We start from the raw sequence: 16,882 nt of genomic DNA on the forward strand, positions 1-16,882 counted from the left end.
GCGTAAGATATAAAATATGTTGGGTACACGTGGCAGCATAATCTGCAGCAGGCTAGCTCGTTGTTCTGCCAGTAATCTACACACGACAGTACGCCAGAGAGAAATAACCGCTAATGTTGGAGACACGTGAGTGGTGCAGCTGTATAAATGTGTGATACCGTCTCGGATACTGTAGCGAGCTAATTTTCTCGACTGGCAAGCTAGCACGTCTAGCGGACGGGTCCGTGTTAGTTCGTGCTGGCGGTAGTGCCGTGTTAGTGACTGCTGTAAGTAAGGGACTCAATGATGACATATTTTCTGGCGCCCCACTGAAGGTATGTCTCCTACTATCATAGATATATAGTATCCGGAGGGTATACTGTCTACCCCTACAGTTAATTAGTACCGCCATTAACAGGTGGACTACAGAGAAAAGGCTGCTGCAGTGAGAAGAATACCGTCAACATTTGCACGTCGAGAGTTACGTCCTTCAGACCGGGAGATCCTAACTGGCCGAGCCATTGGTATGGTAGCACCATTGTATGAGTTATAACCTCTCTATAATGGACACTTGAAATGTTGGCCCACATTTACAGCAATTTCAGTATATAACCATATCTGCTGTAATGCCCTTATGTTATGGGAGGGTTGGCTATGTACAAGGTTATATTTTGCCATTCTTACTTTGTTAACTGGCCTTGGCTATTTAGCAGTTAGGCCAGCCCACAGTTTATCGTAACCACCCGCATGGTACTAAAGATTGCTTATTATTTATCAAGTGATATCAATTATGTTTAGTTTTACAATAATAGGGTAGCATATACAGCTTATGCATAGGAGTAGAAAAGGTGGTTATGTGCACTGCAGTTTGGATTCTGGGATCTTCGTTTCATAAGGTTGAGATACTCTAATACAACAGTCAAATACTCTAATAAAACAGTCAGGCACAACTGAGTCAGACTGCATGTATTGAGGGGTAGCTCACGACCCCCCAAAAGCCAAAAAATGGTGTACAAGAGTCCCAATATTTAATTGGTATTTCAATTAATATTTATAAATACAACATCAAGCACTTCTACCTGTGCTGGAAATGAGACGGTACCAGAGTATGAACAAGCATACTTTGTACAGATTAATTTACAAAACATCCAGTGGTCAATTACTCCAAATAGCTGTAGTACTTATAGTCATCCTCTGAAAGCCCATCTTTGTCATAATCTTGTAGTCGTGACTGTCCCCAATGTTCTCTTGATTGAGTGTATAAACAGAAGGAAACGGAAATAACCATATTTTTGTTGGTGTTTTCAGATTTCAGGATTTCAATTGATTTCTAATTGATTTTCTCAGATAGAGTCCCAGCTCGTAAGCTACCCCCCCTCCACCCCACCTTCAGCATGTATTGCCGAGTAATGCACAGCTAAACGAATGAATGTTGCAATTTTGTAACTTATGATTTACTCCACCTGTAATGTATCTCTGGTTTCATCTGAAATGATTGCTACAGTCTTTATAGACACCTTTCCTTTACTCTGTGGAACATAATGGTCAAGTATAGCTACTATCAGTGATATACTGCATTACACTTATACAATGGTTATAGCTAACTATGCTTGTAACTGTGGCATTGTCAGATATAGTTAGCTATATCATTTTTTGCATGTGGATATAAAGCTTAGACTTAGTGGGTAAATCTAACTGAAATGCAGCTCCACCGTAATGTAACTCGATCTCCATAGTGAAAAATGGCCTCCTACCCTCATGCTTTTATTAAAACCTTTTACGTGAATCAACTTTGCCTGATCAGCTCTTCCAAAACTTGTCCAGTATACTGTATGGATGATTTGATTGGCTGGAATTATATTATTATGCTGATTTTGTTTATTAAACTGTTAATTTGGTGAATAGGTTGTCCGTTTACTGGTATTAGTTTAGCAATGGGGTCACGATCATATTGGTTGTACTTTAATTCTGCACTAATAGACTAGTAAAGCTTAGTTCTGTACAAATGCACATGTTATATAAAGTAGTGATGAGTCTTGTGACGTTAATGCCATACTTTTGGTATCTTTACAGATCGTAGCCTGAGGCCATTCCTCACTAAAGGATACAACTATGAGACACAAGTATGACATATCACTTCATTGGTTACTATAGTGATGATGTTCTTATTAAAGGTGATGTGTCGTGTCTTCTCCTATGATGGTATTCATGATCCAGCCATCTTAGCAATTAATGGCGGTAAATTGTCACTGTATAGGTTTGTGTGTTATGTCCATGAAATTGGTATCTTGAAAGTTTAACTTGCAATGAATAAATGTGAGCAACACTGTACAAAAAAGTCCTATGATTATCCATCTGTAAAGTGACTGTTCTATTAGAAGCATTATTCTGTCAACTGGTGTATGTGTGATTGAACATAGGATTTTGTGATTGAACTGGTGCATAGGTGTTTGGAGGTCCCACTGTACTAGATATTGTAATGTATGTTTTCGTAATATTACAGAGAAAATCAAATGATTTGTGGCTTGCAAAACTTATAATACAGTGGAATCTATTAATGTGGATGATTAGTTACAGTCCTAAAGTATCTCTTAACATATAAAATCACATGCTTGACATGAAAATTAAGGACACCTTGATAATCTGGACAATTTTGTCAGCCTCAGAAGTGTCTATAATATGCTAAATTTTTGGGGGGAGGCTATTATAAAGATTGGACCCCACACACATACCTAATTGTATGACATACATGTTTACTTGTTACATAGCATCAGCTGCTATGGCCATATCTGATGTCCCATGTGCCGGACCCATAGGTACTGTTTGTTATTATGTCATAGTGTATGACATCATCACTGTCCTGCCGCAGGAGCTGTAAGGGTGGGGTTGGTGGGAGACAGGCTAGTGATCAATCCTAGTGATAGTGACATGGTGAGTGAGTAGTTGGATATGTGTAGTGTGGTAATCAGGGCATTTGGTCCGTGGTCCCATTTGTATTACATTATGTGCTAACCGTGATGGCAAGGATAACAATATAGTCCTAAAGTATTAGAATATACGTGGAATTACATCACACTGTATTACTATCTAATTATAAGTACAACATTACATTACATTATTACACTACATCTCCCCTACTAAGAATATATTGGTACATTACATAGGCTACAGCAATACATTCTACTTACAACATATGAACTCTACAGTTAGTTATTGTCAGGAGAGTAGCGTTGAGGAGGCCTCAAAACTCGCCCACTACGTGTGTATACGGTTCCATCACGTATGGGTGGCACAGATGAATCTGGAGTATGGTGATTCTAATCTTTCTGTTCATGAGTAATTCTGCAGGACTACAGCCAGTGTCCATGATTGGTGTAGCCCGATATGTCAACAAAACAAGGTATAGATCCCTTGATTTCTCAAGAAGTGCTTTCACCGTTCTCACCGCCCGCTCAGCTTCACCATTTGCCTGTGGATTGCAGATACTGAGGACTAGTATGTGTCTTACCACTGTGTATGTATCGTGTACAAATCCATACTCCTTAGCAAAGTTAGTAAATTCCCTTGAGGAATACTGTGGACCATTGTCCGAGATTAACTCTTGTGGTATCCCATGCCTTGCAAAGATTGATTTCATGTGTTTAATGACACAACCTGTACTTTCAGAAGTCAGCTTCGTTATCTCAATATATCTAGAGAAGTAGTCAATGACCAAGAGATAGTGCGAATTATTCCACACAAACATATCAATGGAAACTTTTTGCCATGGAAGCTTGGGAAATGAAGCTGGTAGTAAAGGTTCAGCATTCTGGTGCTTGTTTCTACAACACTCCACACAGGTTGACACTAGTTGCTTACTGAGGCCGGGCCACCAAACAGATTGTAAAGCTCTTCTGCGACACTTTGTGATCCCCTGGTGTCCTGTGTGCAATCTGGCTAGAATATCTTGACACGGAGACAACGGAACCACAGTTTGGTTATTACGCATCAAAATGTCATGTTGAACTGTCAACTCAGCTGATACTGAGAAGTATGGTCTAAGTGCAACAGGCACGTCATGTTTGTTAGGCCATCCTGACTTACAGTATTTCTTCAACTGCTGGAAAACTTCATCTTCTGCTTGTTTCTGTTTCACCTCAGCAAGTTGCCTTTCTGTAGTTGGTAAACAAGGTATTACTGTATTAACAAACATGTCAGTGTCCTGACAGAAATGAACATCAGCATCTGATGCTGTTGCTGCAGGGGCACGGGACAAAGTGTCGGCAATCGTCAGGTCTTTGCCTGGGGCATGCAAGATAGTAAAGGTGAATCTCATTAGTCTCATTCAAAAACGTTGGATTCGAGCTGGTAACTCTTCCAAATTCTTAACACCCAAGAGTGACACCAAAGGCTTGTGGTCTGTTTCAATCCTAAAAGACATACCAAGCAAGTACTCACTAAACCTCTCACATGCCCAAGTTATGCCCAATGCCTCTTTTTCAATTTGGGCATACTTTTCTTCAGTTGAAGTTGAAGTCAGTGACCTGGAGGCATATGCAACTGGCTGCCACTGGTGGTTGCTCTGTTTTTGTGCCAAAACTGTACCTATGCCAAAACTGGAGGCATCGGCCGAGACCATGGTCTCCAAACGCTGGTTGGTGTTTTCATCTGCTGAATAGCCAGAATTTTCTCTGGGTCTGGATGAATACCTGAATCATCAATCACATGGCCCAAAAATTTGACACATTTCTTTGAAAATTCACACTTTTCTCAGAATTGAGAGTAATGCCAGCCTTGTTAATTCTATTAAGAGCTAATTCTAGTCTGTGGTCATGCTCTTCCTGGGACTGGCCAAACACTAAAATGTCATCAATCATACTGACCACACCTGGCAAGCCAGACAAAATATGGGACATCCTCTTCTGGTAAAACTCTGGAGCAGATGTTATGCCAAATGGCAAACGGTTAAAGCAGTCTTCCCATAGGTGTAGTAAAAGTGTTTAATAATGCAGATTTTTCTGACAATCTTATTTGCCAAAAACCTGAATTGGCATCTAATTTACTAAACACCTTGGTCCCATTTAGCTGTGCTAGAGTCTGCTCCACGGAAGGGAGAATATGGCGTTCACGACACACACTCTTATTAAGTTTAGTTAAGTCAACACATATGTGTACCTTGCTGTTGCCCTTGGGGACGACGACTATCCCTGCACACCACTCAGTTGGAGTATCAACTCTACGAATAACACCCAATTTCTCCATATGTTGGAGCTCCTTTTCAACTTGAGATTTCAGAGGTAAAGGAATTCGTCGGGGTGTTACAAGGGTGTATGGTCTTGCATCATGTTTCAGTACTATGTTGTATTCACCGTCAATGGTGCCAAGGCCTTTGAACAACATTGGAAATTTGGAAACTATTCCCTGTAGAACAGAGTCAATAGCATTGATACGAGAGACCAATTGCAATGCAGTGATTGCTGGACGTCCAATAAGGGCTTTACGTAATCCTTTGACTACATAGACTACATCTTGCACTGTTTTACTGTTGTGTACAAGAGTACCAGTGAACTGTCCTCATACTTGTAGCTTATCTGGTATCTCTTGGTAGGTTCTAGTAGTGGTGCCTGTAGCTTCTTATAAAGCTTCTCTGGAATGACACTGACATCAGCCCCTGTGTCAATCTTGAAATTGACCGGAAATGTGTTCAATGAAATAGTAAACATCCATGGCTCAGTTCCAGTACTGATTGTAGGAATTTCCAGAGATTCAGATTCTGTAATTACTCCCACAAATGAGTCTGCTGTCTCCGAGTCTCCCTGCTCCTCGGTTGAAACAACTTTCAGTGCTTTAGTTCGGCACATAGCTTGAAAATGGCCACATTTGTGACACTTTCAACACGTCACATCATGAGCTGGACACTGCTGCTTACCAAGATGCTGATGCTTTCCACATCTGGTACATATCTCTGAAACAGTAGGAGGGACTGGCTTGACTGGTTGCTTAACAACTGCTTTAGTTCCAACTGATTTGAACTTCTTGCCACTAGACTTTGTGGTGCCTATGGTGTCAATCTTCAACTGTGTAGAGTGGCTACCTTCTGCAGCTCTAACTACTTTCTGTTGCTTCTTTACAGATTCCACCTGGCGGGCTGCTGTTACGGCTTTCTCGAGGGTTAGGTCCACTACTAGCTGCAACTTCTCAGCCAAGGTAGAGTCGCGTAGCCCAACAACAATTCTATCACGAATCATCTCCTCTCGCAGTCCACCGTATTTACAATGTCCAGACAGGCAATACAGATCTGTAATAAATGCATCAGCTGACTCACCTTCTTCTTGCTTTCTCTGGTTAAATTTAGCACGTTCAAATATAACATTTTGTTTCTTAATGGAGTGACTTTCAAACTTCGCCACGACTGTCTCATACTTCTTCTTGTCATTATCTGTTAGACCAAATGAAGAAAGGATATTGTCGGCTGCATCGCCCATAGTATAAACAAGCATGTTTACTTGGTTCTTGGAGCTCTTTTCACTCAAACCAGATGCCTGACAAAATCTCTGGAACCGGCGAATCCATTTCAGCCATTCCTCAGGGTTGGAGAAGTTGAAGGCACTCGGGGGAGCCACTTGATATGACGCCATTAGCAAAAGAACAGCCTGTTTTTCGTAGAGATCCCAGTCCTGTCACCATGTGCTAACCGCAATGGCAAGGATAACAATATAGTCCTAAAGTATTAGAATATACATGGAATTACATCACACTATATGACTATCTAATTATAAGTACAACATTGCATTACATTATTTAGCTATTACACTACACATTAGACACCTGAAATCACGACACCTAACTTAACTTTATAATTAGTCAGTATTCTATGCTGTTGCTAGGTGACCAGCAAGCTGAACATCATAGTTGCCTGTAGTGATGATAGAATCGGTGAGATCATGTGATTCAGTGTGTGTAGTTCACACTCTAATTACAGTAATGGCAGAGGGACAAGGTGCTGAAGTTGAGGAGGCAAGATTTTGTGAAGCTGTCCAGATGGGACTGACATCAGTAAGTGCTGCATGTACGTAGTTTAGGGATTAGCAATGTACTGAATCACTCTACAATACAAATAATGCATGTATTAGAGTCTTAATGATTGAAGTTAAATGTTTACTCCATTGTACAGTGTTAATACAATGCATGGGGTAATCATTGTCATCGATTACAGATATTTCAAGTAATCGTAATCATGAAAGTTGTGCAGTCGTAATTGAATGCTAAAGTAATCATAATCACAACTAGTTCCATGATTACAACAACTTAATATGTAGTTGGTTAAACACTGCGGCGTTGATTCAAAAATTGATGTAACGACTTTGAATTTGACCACCACCCAAGTATGGCTACTACACAAGTAAATACAGTACTCTTCTGTAATGTCTGGTGATATACGTAGCTGTAACTATCATTAAATTTTGTGCTTGAAGAGACACAATGCATACGGATTGTGAACTTACATATGTGAGCATCACTAGTGGTAAAAATATCATTGATGTGGCAAGGAAAATGGTGAAGCTGAAACTAATGATTAACCTAATTAGTTTTTGGCACACATACACAAACACAATGTAATCAGATTGTAGTTGAGAAAATACTTATTGCTAATCAAACTTAAAACACAGTAATCACAATTGCAATCTTTGTGTAATCAAGTGAACAGTGTATACAAGTGCGCTCAGTTGTGTACTACCGTATAGCCGGAGACTTTGGCGGGAGGAAACTTTGGTGAATTTGCCGCTATAGGATCTTGGCGAGAACAAAGTTTGGCGAATTTGTTGAACTGCTACAGATTTGTATTGGAGAAATGATTTGGCGGATTTTAGTTTGGTGAACTTATCGTTCACTTGCCAAATTCGCCAAACTTTCCGGCTATACAATAAAGGCCTACATATACTTCCGATAATTTTATAAACACTTTCAGTTTACAGTGGATAGTCTATTATCCAAACATTTGATGATCTGAACATCAAAGTGACTGGTGAATTACAGTATTATGTCATAAAGCGTATGCTTTATTAGAGTAATTGAACTCTCAATATAAATCAATGGATGTTTGATTTTATGTACTGTTCAAATATATGAACACCCTTCCTCCCATATTAGTTCGGATAATCAACTCTCCACTGTACTAGTACGTGTATTTGTATATTTGGTTGCATGTACGATTGGTGTAGCTAGAGTGGTAGTGGCTCACCTGTTTTGCAACAGGTTCAGCCGATCATAGCTGCAATCCAGCAGTTCAGTAAGGAGTGTGGAGTAGCCAAGAGATGTTTTGATCCATTCCTTCCACCGGAGTATGTTGAGAAGCACATGAGGTAAACTGTACATGTGTTGTGATGTAGTTGCTATTGGTGACTTGTGGTGTAGTACATTTAGTGATCAGATTATTGCAGTACTGCTAAATGTGGCTCATAGTAAGGTATGTCTGTCCATCCTTGTGTGTTTATGACTGTCTGGTATGTGTGTGTGCGTGTGTGTGTGTGTGTGTATGTGCGTGCATGCTTCATTTTGTCCATTTGTACGCCTTTGTTCCCAATTGCTTATAAAAATTTTTGTTCCTTAGAAATGTTTTGTAGCACTGGCCTTTCTGTATCTATTGTCATGTTAGATGGCCATTTTTGAAAAATATTTTGGATAGAGTTCTAGGAAAATCACTTAAGTGTAGTGTGTCTGCCTATTGTAGTGTGTCTGCCTATTGTAGTGTGTGTCTGTGTGCATGTCTGTGTGTGTGTACATGTGGTGTGTATCTCCGGTGTGTCATTGCTATTACCTATGATATGTTACTATATGGTTTTACTCTTTCACAGACAAGTCGAGATGATAACTTATTTGGAATTCTTGATGTTGCTAAGGAACAATTGTTAGGTATATATATGAATAGTTGGGTAGGTACACATGTTTCCATGGTGATGTAGCATCACATGAATACACTAATACAAGATTAGTACAGGATTCATTTTGGAAGTTAGTTGGCCATTGCTATGGCGATTTAGTACTGGATCGTGGTGTAAGGTTAGTAGTAAATGGTTAGTAGAAGTTGGACATGTGTTTAAGTGTAATTGAAACTACAATGTCATCTGAACACATTGGACCCAGAGTGTGTTCTGTTAATTGATAATTTAAGGTCATTCATTTAAAACAGAGTCCTGTTTAATTACTCAAATAGAATGTACACCTTAGACAAAATACTCTAATAGAACAGTCATTTCTACTGTTCAGAAATTGGAATTTTGATTAATTGATGGCTGGATAATAGAAGGGCCACTGTATATTATACAATAATTCTCTCTGTAAATAAGAAGCACAGTGTGGCATTGCTGTTACGGTTGGTTCATGGATTTCACTGAAATCAGAGCTGTTGCAAAATAAAGTACATATCTTGATTCAGATAGTTCTGATGTCAAGATTCTTACTGTATTACAAGCTCTTAGCCTTCTCAAGGTTCCTATAGCTAGTACAATGATGATAAATGATTGTCTTGAAGCTTACTTGAAGCGTGAACTAAATATCTGCCGATCCCTAACGAACTGGCCCCATCATTTGTTATGATTATTGACACTTAATGAAATGGCAAGTAGTACCCGAACACCTGTACATGTGTCAGTTCCATCACAGAATTGTTCAGATGAAGTCCATTCATTCATTTATAAGTGACCGGATCTGCAAGAATCCCATATGTTTGTGCAAGCCTACTTTTACAGTAGAATGCAATAAACGCAACGGGTGGAATATTTACAAAATCGAAAAAAAAATCCATAAATTTTTAAAGCACTTGTTTCACAATGAAGGTAGGTGATAACAGCAAAAATCTTGGTAGCATCATGATCCCAAAAGCAAGAGTAGTTCCAAAATCTTTGTTTCATGTCATCCATTCACAACCTACAACAAATAATAATTTGTTGCTATCGTCTAATATATTATCCATGGCAATGAAATGTTGAGTTGTTCTACTACTACATGGCGGCTTGTTTTTTAGCTGAACTTACTACTGGGTGACCTGTTCATAGCTGAACTTTACAGGTGACCTTTTTAGTTACACTGGTGTAATGCAAACATTTTTTTAATAACCACACAGAGATGTCCAGGGGTGGAGAACAGTACTCAAAAGTGGGGGGGGGGGGCATGTGGGATGGCTCTAAGTTACAAAGTGCTTTAAAATCATTAACTGTACCTTAGTGTGTAAAGCATGCCAATACTAGGGGGTCTGTCCCACAGGAAAATTTTGAGATTTGAATGCTTTGATATTGAATCTGAGAGTATTTTCAGGTGTATACTCAAATGGGATACTCCTATAATATTATAACAATGACTATCATTAAGATACTGTACATACATCAGTAAATGAAGGCATTTCAGACAGGCTCATGCTCTTGATTATTATGTATAGATATAATGGAGACAGATTGAATTAATTGCACCAACTCATATGATTCCACTGAGTGTTCTATTAGAGTAGTTAAGTGACTGCTCTATTAGAGTATCTCGATCTCGTGCACTCCCAGCACTGATTCATGCAGTATTCCATTCTTGCATAATCTTTAGCACAAATTCTAGTAAATCAAGGCAAAATAAGTTGACTAATGACTGCAACAGTTGTTTTACTTTTAACATCTGGGCATTGGAAAAAAGTGAAGAGGCACTGCCCCTCTACCCCCCCTCCTATTTCTCCGCCCAGTACTCTGTATAAAGCTCAACTACAAAAAAAAGTCACCTTGTAGGGAGATCAACTGGAAACAAGTCACCTTTGAGTTAATTTATGGTTGGTTGGTGAGAGGGCCACTAGATGTGTTAGTATATACCTGGGAAAGTGCTGTTGGAAGTGATGACAGTGTAGTCGTACTTCAGGCCATTGACATTAATGACCATCCCCTTTCCCTTAGTAGTATTCCGCTGCTTGTAGTTGTAGTAGTATGTAGAGTAAGTAGATAGTTGTCAGTACTCCCAAGGAGTCGGAAGATATGAGCGTTAGTCTGCCTTGCATTGGACGAGTGGTTCACTGTCGTTTTTTTCTCATGTTTTCGCCTTCACCCTGGTCATAGAAAAGGCCTGAAAGACAAAACTTACCCAGCAATGGATTCGCCTATTCATGGAGAACCCAATGGTGTAAGTTGTATCTTGGTAAGAGGGCTGCGTTCATAAGTTATGATTGTTTAATTAAGTGCCTGTAGTTTATTTTCCGTATTGTCACTGTACAAATCGATTTTTCTACTGTTGCCACTTTATAGCACTGTAACTTTGACAGTTCTTGGCTTCTAGAGCTGAAACTTCAGTTGGCCATCCCTTTGGCTATCTAGATAAAGAAATTGTAATAAAATGGAATTTGAAAAATGCGCTAACATATGGGGTTCTTGCAGATCTGGTAACATGTGTCAATTACTGTACACATCACTTCATTGTTAGAGTTTCTCATCTGAACACCGGTGGCTTGATCTATAGCATAGTAAATAACTTACTCTAATAGAACATACACCATTTGACAATACTACTGTTTGGTGGTGTGAGAGTTGGATTATTGAGGTCCTATTTTGAACAGTGCTGAATGCATGTACTACTTTTTGAAAATGTATATGGCTGGTATTCTAGGTGTGATGGACGACTAGTGAATGAGTTACGTCCAATCAGCTGTGAGACGGACATATTCCCTACTCTTCATGGATCGTCATTGTTTAGACGAGGAGAGACTGCAGTAAGCTGTACCATTTTATATTTTTCACTTGCTATTGGTTGAAGGTGTTCTCTGCTGTTACCATGGATACACCAGATAAAGTTTCCAAGCTTGATTTAGTGACTAGAATTATTGAGTTAGTCATTGTGTTACTATAACAACTGATTGGTTGTGTCATTTAGGGGAAAACAACACAAGAACTTTATGTTACACTATGATGTGAGTATCTGTAGTTTGTGCATCTGTGTGTGTAGTACAGTGGTGTAGGAAAGACAGACACATGTCCATCCAAACAGCACTAGGAGGCAGTATCTATTTACCATCGCTAAACAAAGACAGGGTATATCGTCGAAAACATCAGTTGAATTGAGGTTTTCTAAAAAGAGCTGGATCATCTACATAGTATTTCTGTTTAATGCCTGGTATTACATGATTGGTGATTGGTGCCTTTGCCAAAACAAAATCTTGCCAATATAAGTTCCAAGGCCAATAAATAGGGAACCCATTTGTCAAATTGACAGTCTTCCAATATGATTAACAAAATCTGCAAATTAAATCAAACATACAGCACACTTGTTTAAAACCTAAGTTCCTCATCAGTTAAAGGTACTGAAGTTTAGTTCTAGTGTGACTGCACATTTAGATCTAACAATAATCATTTCACAATGTAAATGATAAAGTTTGGCATGTCAAAGGTTTGGCTAATTTGGCAAATCGAAGGAAATTTGTTTGCTAACTAGCTATTTTTATTCGCTGCTTGATAAAATTAACTTTCATCCACTGACCTACTTTGCATGCTGATCCATCAAACTTAAATTGCACCAAACTTTCGTTGTTCACGATAGCAGCTATAGTTTGCACTTATTCTAGTTACATGCATATGGTCTATTTATATTAAGCTGTCTGTATGTCTGTGGTCCTACTAGCTCACCAACATTAACAACAATGTGTCGTGTTGTATATGTTTACAATACTTTTGTGATACCATAGACATGTATGTATCTCTCAACTACAATCCAAACTTAGGTGATCCTTTTTAATACAATTATTATAACCTTGTACAGTATCCAAGTAGTTATTTGTACTACTCTAGTTCCCACCATATGCTACAAACACAATTGGGCAGAATATTGGTATTCAACGTCGTAGGGAAATTGGCCACGGTGAGTATACCTAGAGTTACCTAGTAACACATGTTTTAATATGTTTTCAGGGCTATTAGCTGAGAAGGCACTACAATCACAAGTGCCAGGGGACTTCCCCTTCACTACACGTGTGGCATGTGAAGTAACAGATTCTAATGGTAATAATGTAGTATATATGTGATGTTATAATATAATCAATTATGTCATACAGGATCAAGTTCTATGGCTTCAGTATGCGGGGCAAGTTTGGCACTATTTGATGCTGGTGTTCCCATGACAGCCGCCACAGCAGGCGTGGCATGTGGTCTGGTCACCCAGTCTGGTTGCCATGACAATGACACTTTCCCTAAATACAAGATACTTACAGATATTTTAGTAGGTGATATTGTTGCTATGGGTAACAAGTAATGATGTAACTGTTGTCAGGGGTTTGAAGATGCTGTTGGAAACATGGACTTCAAAATGGCAGGAACTAGACATGGAATAACCAGCCTTCAGGTAGCAATAGGAAATATCTATATAATTGACACCCAGGGATCATTTGTAGAGTCAGGGGATGGGGCAACTGGGGCATTTTGCCCTGGGCCCTACTTTGTTGGGGGTCCCAAAGAAGCCACCTAGGCTTGGGCATCAATAATAATTGCTAGTGGGATAGCATTCACAAAACAGACTTATACACAAGATACTCTAATAGAACAGTCACCCTAACACAGCAGTCAAGCAGGCGGTAGCTACTTTAACAAACTGTCTCACATTCAATTTTTCAGAGGGTGTAGTGTTTAAAACTTTCCTGTATTTACCATAAAGCTTACTATAGCAGTCACCCTAAAGTCAAATCAAATGTTGCTTGTATTCAACCCCAGAGGATTTGACTTCCTGAAGGGATATGTCCCTCCAGACCTCCCTAGATTGGCATGCTTCTAAGGGGTCCCACATTCTTGATTTGCCTCAAGCCCCCTAAATTCTCTCTCAGTAGCCCTGATCATGTGTTTTTGAAAGAGTGGGGCAACAGAAAAGGTTCTTGCACTGAATCAATACTAGAGATTTGCTTGTGTATTATAAATGCTGTACACTGTACTGTACAATAAAGGCTTGTGCTAACAAGTCAGGATCTTGTAGTCACAGTTATAATGAAGTAAAGTGAATCTTGCTTCCCCTGCCCTGAAAAATATTGAAGGAACTCGTTTTTACACAGGTCGATGTCAAGAATATGCTGGGGATTCCTATTGACTTGTTTGAGGAGGCAGTTCACATTTCCAAAGGTACTATACATCACCATAGTTACTACACATATCACCATTGTAACAATGTCATGTAGAAGCAAGACATCAAGTACTTGATGTCATGGCAACCACTCAGTCTTGTCCACGATCCACAACGAAGCCATCAGCACCATGCTCAGGTGAGTGTATTGTGGGTGTGACAACTGCTCACCAGCCCTGCCCCCAGTCACCTTGCAGGTTCCAGGCAACAAGAGATCCATGGTGTTTAGCACAGGGTCAAATTGTGTCAAGGCCAAATTGGGGATAGAGAATGAAATATACTTTCATGACATAAACGAGAGCACAATAGCAGTGTACTCTTATGATCAGGCCACAATGGATCGATTATTACCTAAGATTAAAGCATTATTAGAAAATGTAAGTTAGAAATTTGTCACAACTTGTATAGTAAATTATTGTGTTGCAGGGTGTAGATCTAGAATTTGGCAAGCCTTACAGTTTCAAAGTGGCAGAGATAAGGTAGCCATTACTAACACATTTTTATCACTACTCCATTATACACCACAGAACTTATGGAGTACTACTTCAAGTGACTTCTACTTGTACATCACTACTGCATGTAAATGAGATGTCGCCTGAAGTCGTAAGTAAATGCATGGCTACATCAGGTAGATCACATTGCATATATCTTCACTTGTGAAGTCAATGTGTTGCTGTTTACTGTACATGTGTGTTGTGCATGTACAGTAGAACTTCAGTTATCCGAACCCCTTGGGACCAGGGGTGGTCCATAAGTCTGAAAATTCCATATCTGTGAAACTGTGTGTAAATAACTATAAACAACATTGGTAATGTTGTATTATACCCTAATAGTTTTAGGGTATAATACAACACCCAGTCACTACTCTAATCAAGCAGTCGTTTCCATAGTTCAGATAAGTGGGGTCTGGATAACTGCAGTTCATCTGTAGTGGTATTGATCCTCTTACTCATCTTCACAGCTTCAGAAATTCAATAAAAGGACATTGAAAGTTTCTGATGAAGTTCCAGAAGTTTACTATATTGGTAAGAATGAGTTAACTGGGCGGCAATCAATCACACAGAAAGAAGCCATACTAGCAGAGGCTCGTAGAAAACTGGAGAACACTCAAAAGAAGACATAATATATTGTTGTAAATAGTTAATATAATTATATGTGTGTCAAACTATACAGCTCTTAGAATGCTCATATCAAATCATATCAAAACTAGTTTTTTAACTGGTAGAGTTGTCCTGAGGTAATGGTTCAATGATCTCGTAGTGTGATGTTGTCGATGTTGCAATGGCGGCTGGAACACCTGAAGAATATCTGCTGTCTCGTTCTACTGGTATTGGACCAGAAATGTGACTGGATGCTTGGCTATAGGAAGAACAATCATTCGTTATCTTAGTATAGCCATATAACAGACTTTACAGGGACTACAGTGGAACTCGGTTATCTGAACCCCTTGTAACCAGGGGTGGTCCATAAGTTTGAAAAGTCAGTATCTCTGAAACTGTATAAATAACCTTAAATAGCATAAAGAATATTTTTTTAAATATCAATATTTCAACTACTCTAATAGAACAGTCATTACTCTAATAGAGCAGTCATTTCTGTAGTTTGGTTAACCGAGAATCCGGGTAAGTGGGGTACAGATAACTGAGGTTCCACTGTATAATTATGGTAGTTATTTGTTCAATAAGCTCCTGCCAATATACTTTGTTTATTGGTCTCATGTAACCTAGAACCCAGTCATTCATAGTCTACAACATACTTTATTTACCAGTTCACCAAATGTTACAACTACAATCTACAGATAGTACACTAGAATCTTCACTAGGGATATAATGGGTGGTATTGAAGAATGGTATGGAAAATACCATAGTATCACTAATTAGATAAGTACACAAAAAAAATTGGAATTTCAACTAGAGTAGGGACCATAGCACTTTGATAAAAAGTACTGAAACAAGCTGGAGTATTGTATGATATTAAATCACAGTAAAACAATAAGAAGTGTTATATCCCTACTGTGCTCAAGATATCATAATGGAAATGCACAGTAGGAATATAACACTTATTGTTTAAATGATTTAATATCATCATCCACTACTCCAGCTTGTTTCAGTACTTTTTTATCGATGTGCTATGGTCCCTACTCCAGTTGAAAATTCCAAAATATTTTTGTATATTTGTTGCTCACTTTTTTTGTAAATAATAATTATGACTGGTGAACCCACGCATACCGCATCAAAAGAAAGAAATGGTGCTGTGTGCCCCAGTTATATCAATTATCGTCTGATCCATTACACTTCGTTGTTAGTATGTTCAACCTATTACACAACAGTACGAATCAAGAACTGTTTGCAAAGCATCTCTGCAATCAAAGTAGCCACAATGAAAAATATGGATGAAAGGGAAGCCATTACATGCTACCATCAAATCGACACTTTTCGCTGTCAGCAAAGATGAATGGGACACAAAGGTAAGTCCATGAAGAATGCATTGTATGTACTGCGGTATGCCAAAACGGGCCAAAGCGACATCGAACACACCTTAGCTATTATCGAGTTACGTTTGCTTGAAGGCACCAGTCAGTTACTCAGTCAGTCAATCACTAGAAAATTTCATTAGTTTTTTTTTTTAAATTCCGTAGCAACTTGTTGAAAGCATTTTGGATCTACCTGAAGGTTTGATTGGGCTTAGTTTTGCCTAACCAATACTGCCTCATCATCGTCTGGGAAAAGTGAGGCTGGTTTTTGGGTGGTGTTTTTCATGGGCCACACCCAAGCCTTTGTAGTCCCTACTATACAGTACTATC

The 16,882-nt window shown here is 39.0% G+C and overlaps 2 protein-coding genes across 3 annotated transcripts in view; one reads left to right on the forward strand and one right to left on the reverse strand.

The window, feature by feature from the left end:
* LOC136267965 (polyribonucleotide nucleotidyltransferase 1, mitochondrial-like) lies at window positions 1-15,303 on the forward strand. 2 transcript variants are annotated; one of them, XM_066063185.1, is made up of 26 exons: window positions 1-126; window positions 176-314; window positions 398-503; window positions 2,053-2,102; window positions 2,154-2,217; window positions 2,748-2,795; window positions 2,849-2,910; window positions 6,846-6,894; window positions 6,941-7,014; window positions 8,215-8,321; window positions 8,374-8,425; window positions 8,814-8,871; window positions 8,922-9,018; window positions 11,590-11,692; window positions 11,737-11,807; window positions 11,854-11,890; window positions 12,765-12,834; window positions 12,885-12,974; window positions 13,028-13,191; window positions 13,243-13,314; window positions 14,012-14,078; window positions 14,135-14,218; window positions 14,266-14,456; window positions 14,506-14,558; window positions 14,607-14,682; window positions 15,041-15,303. In XM_066063185.1, the coding sequence occupies exons 1-26, from the start codon at window positions 17-19 to the stop codon at window positions 15,200-15,202; spliced, it is 2,256 nt and encodes a 751-aa protein (XP_065919257.1). In that variant the 5' UTR covers window positions 1-16; the 3' UTR covers window positions 15,203-15,303. The 2 variants fall into 2 exon arrangements, with proteins under 2 accessions (XP_065919257.1, XP_065919258.1); XM_066063186.1 differs by lacking the exon at window positions 1-126 and having other exon boundaries at window positions 185-314; window positions 375-503.
* The window catches only part of LOC136267963 (guanine nucleotide exchange factor DBS-like), a 9,401-nt gene continuing 7,705 nt past the window's right edge, over window positions 15,187-16,882 (reverse strand). Inside the window, exon 23 of the mRNA XM_066063182.1 lies at window positions 15,187-15,438. Within this exon, the coding sequence (XP_065919254.1) occupies window positions 15,294-15,438 (145 nt within the window). The 3' untranslated portion in view covers window positions 15,187-15,293. The remainder of the gene's footprint in view (window positions 15,439-16,882) is intronic.

Source organism: Dysidea avara, chromosome 10 (genome assembly GCF_963678975.1).
Source record: "Dysidea avara chromosome 10, odDysAvar1.4, whole genome shotgun sequence".
Classification (NCBI taxonomy): domain Eukaryota; kingdom Metazoa; phylum Porifera; class Demospongiae; order Dictyoceratida; family Dysideidae; genus Dysidea; species Dysidea avara.

Coding starts and splice junctions, on each gene's coding strand:
- LOC136267965 (XM_066063185.1), top strand. CDS start 17: ATGTTGGGTACACGTGGCAGCATAATCTGCAGCAGGCTAGCTCGTTGT. Junction 2,103..2,153: donor GATACAACTATGAGACACAA/GTATGACATATC, acceptor TTCTTATTAAAG/GTGATGTGTCGTGTCTTCTC. Junction 2,796..2,848: donor CCCATGTGCCGGACCCATAG/GTACTGTTTGTT, acceptor GTCCTGCCGCAG/GAGCTGTAAGGGTGGGGTTG.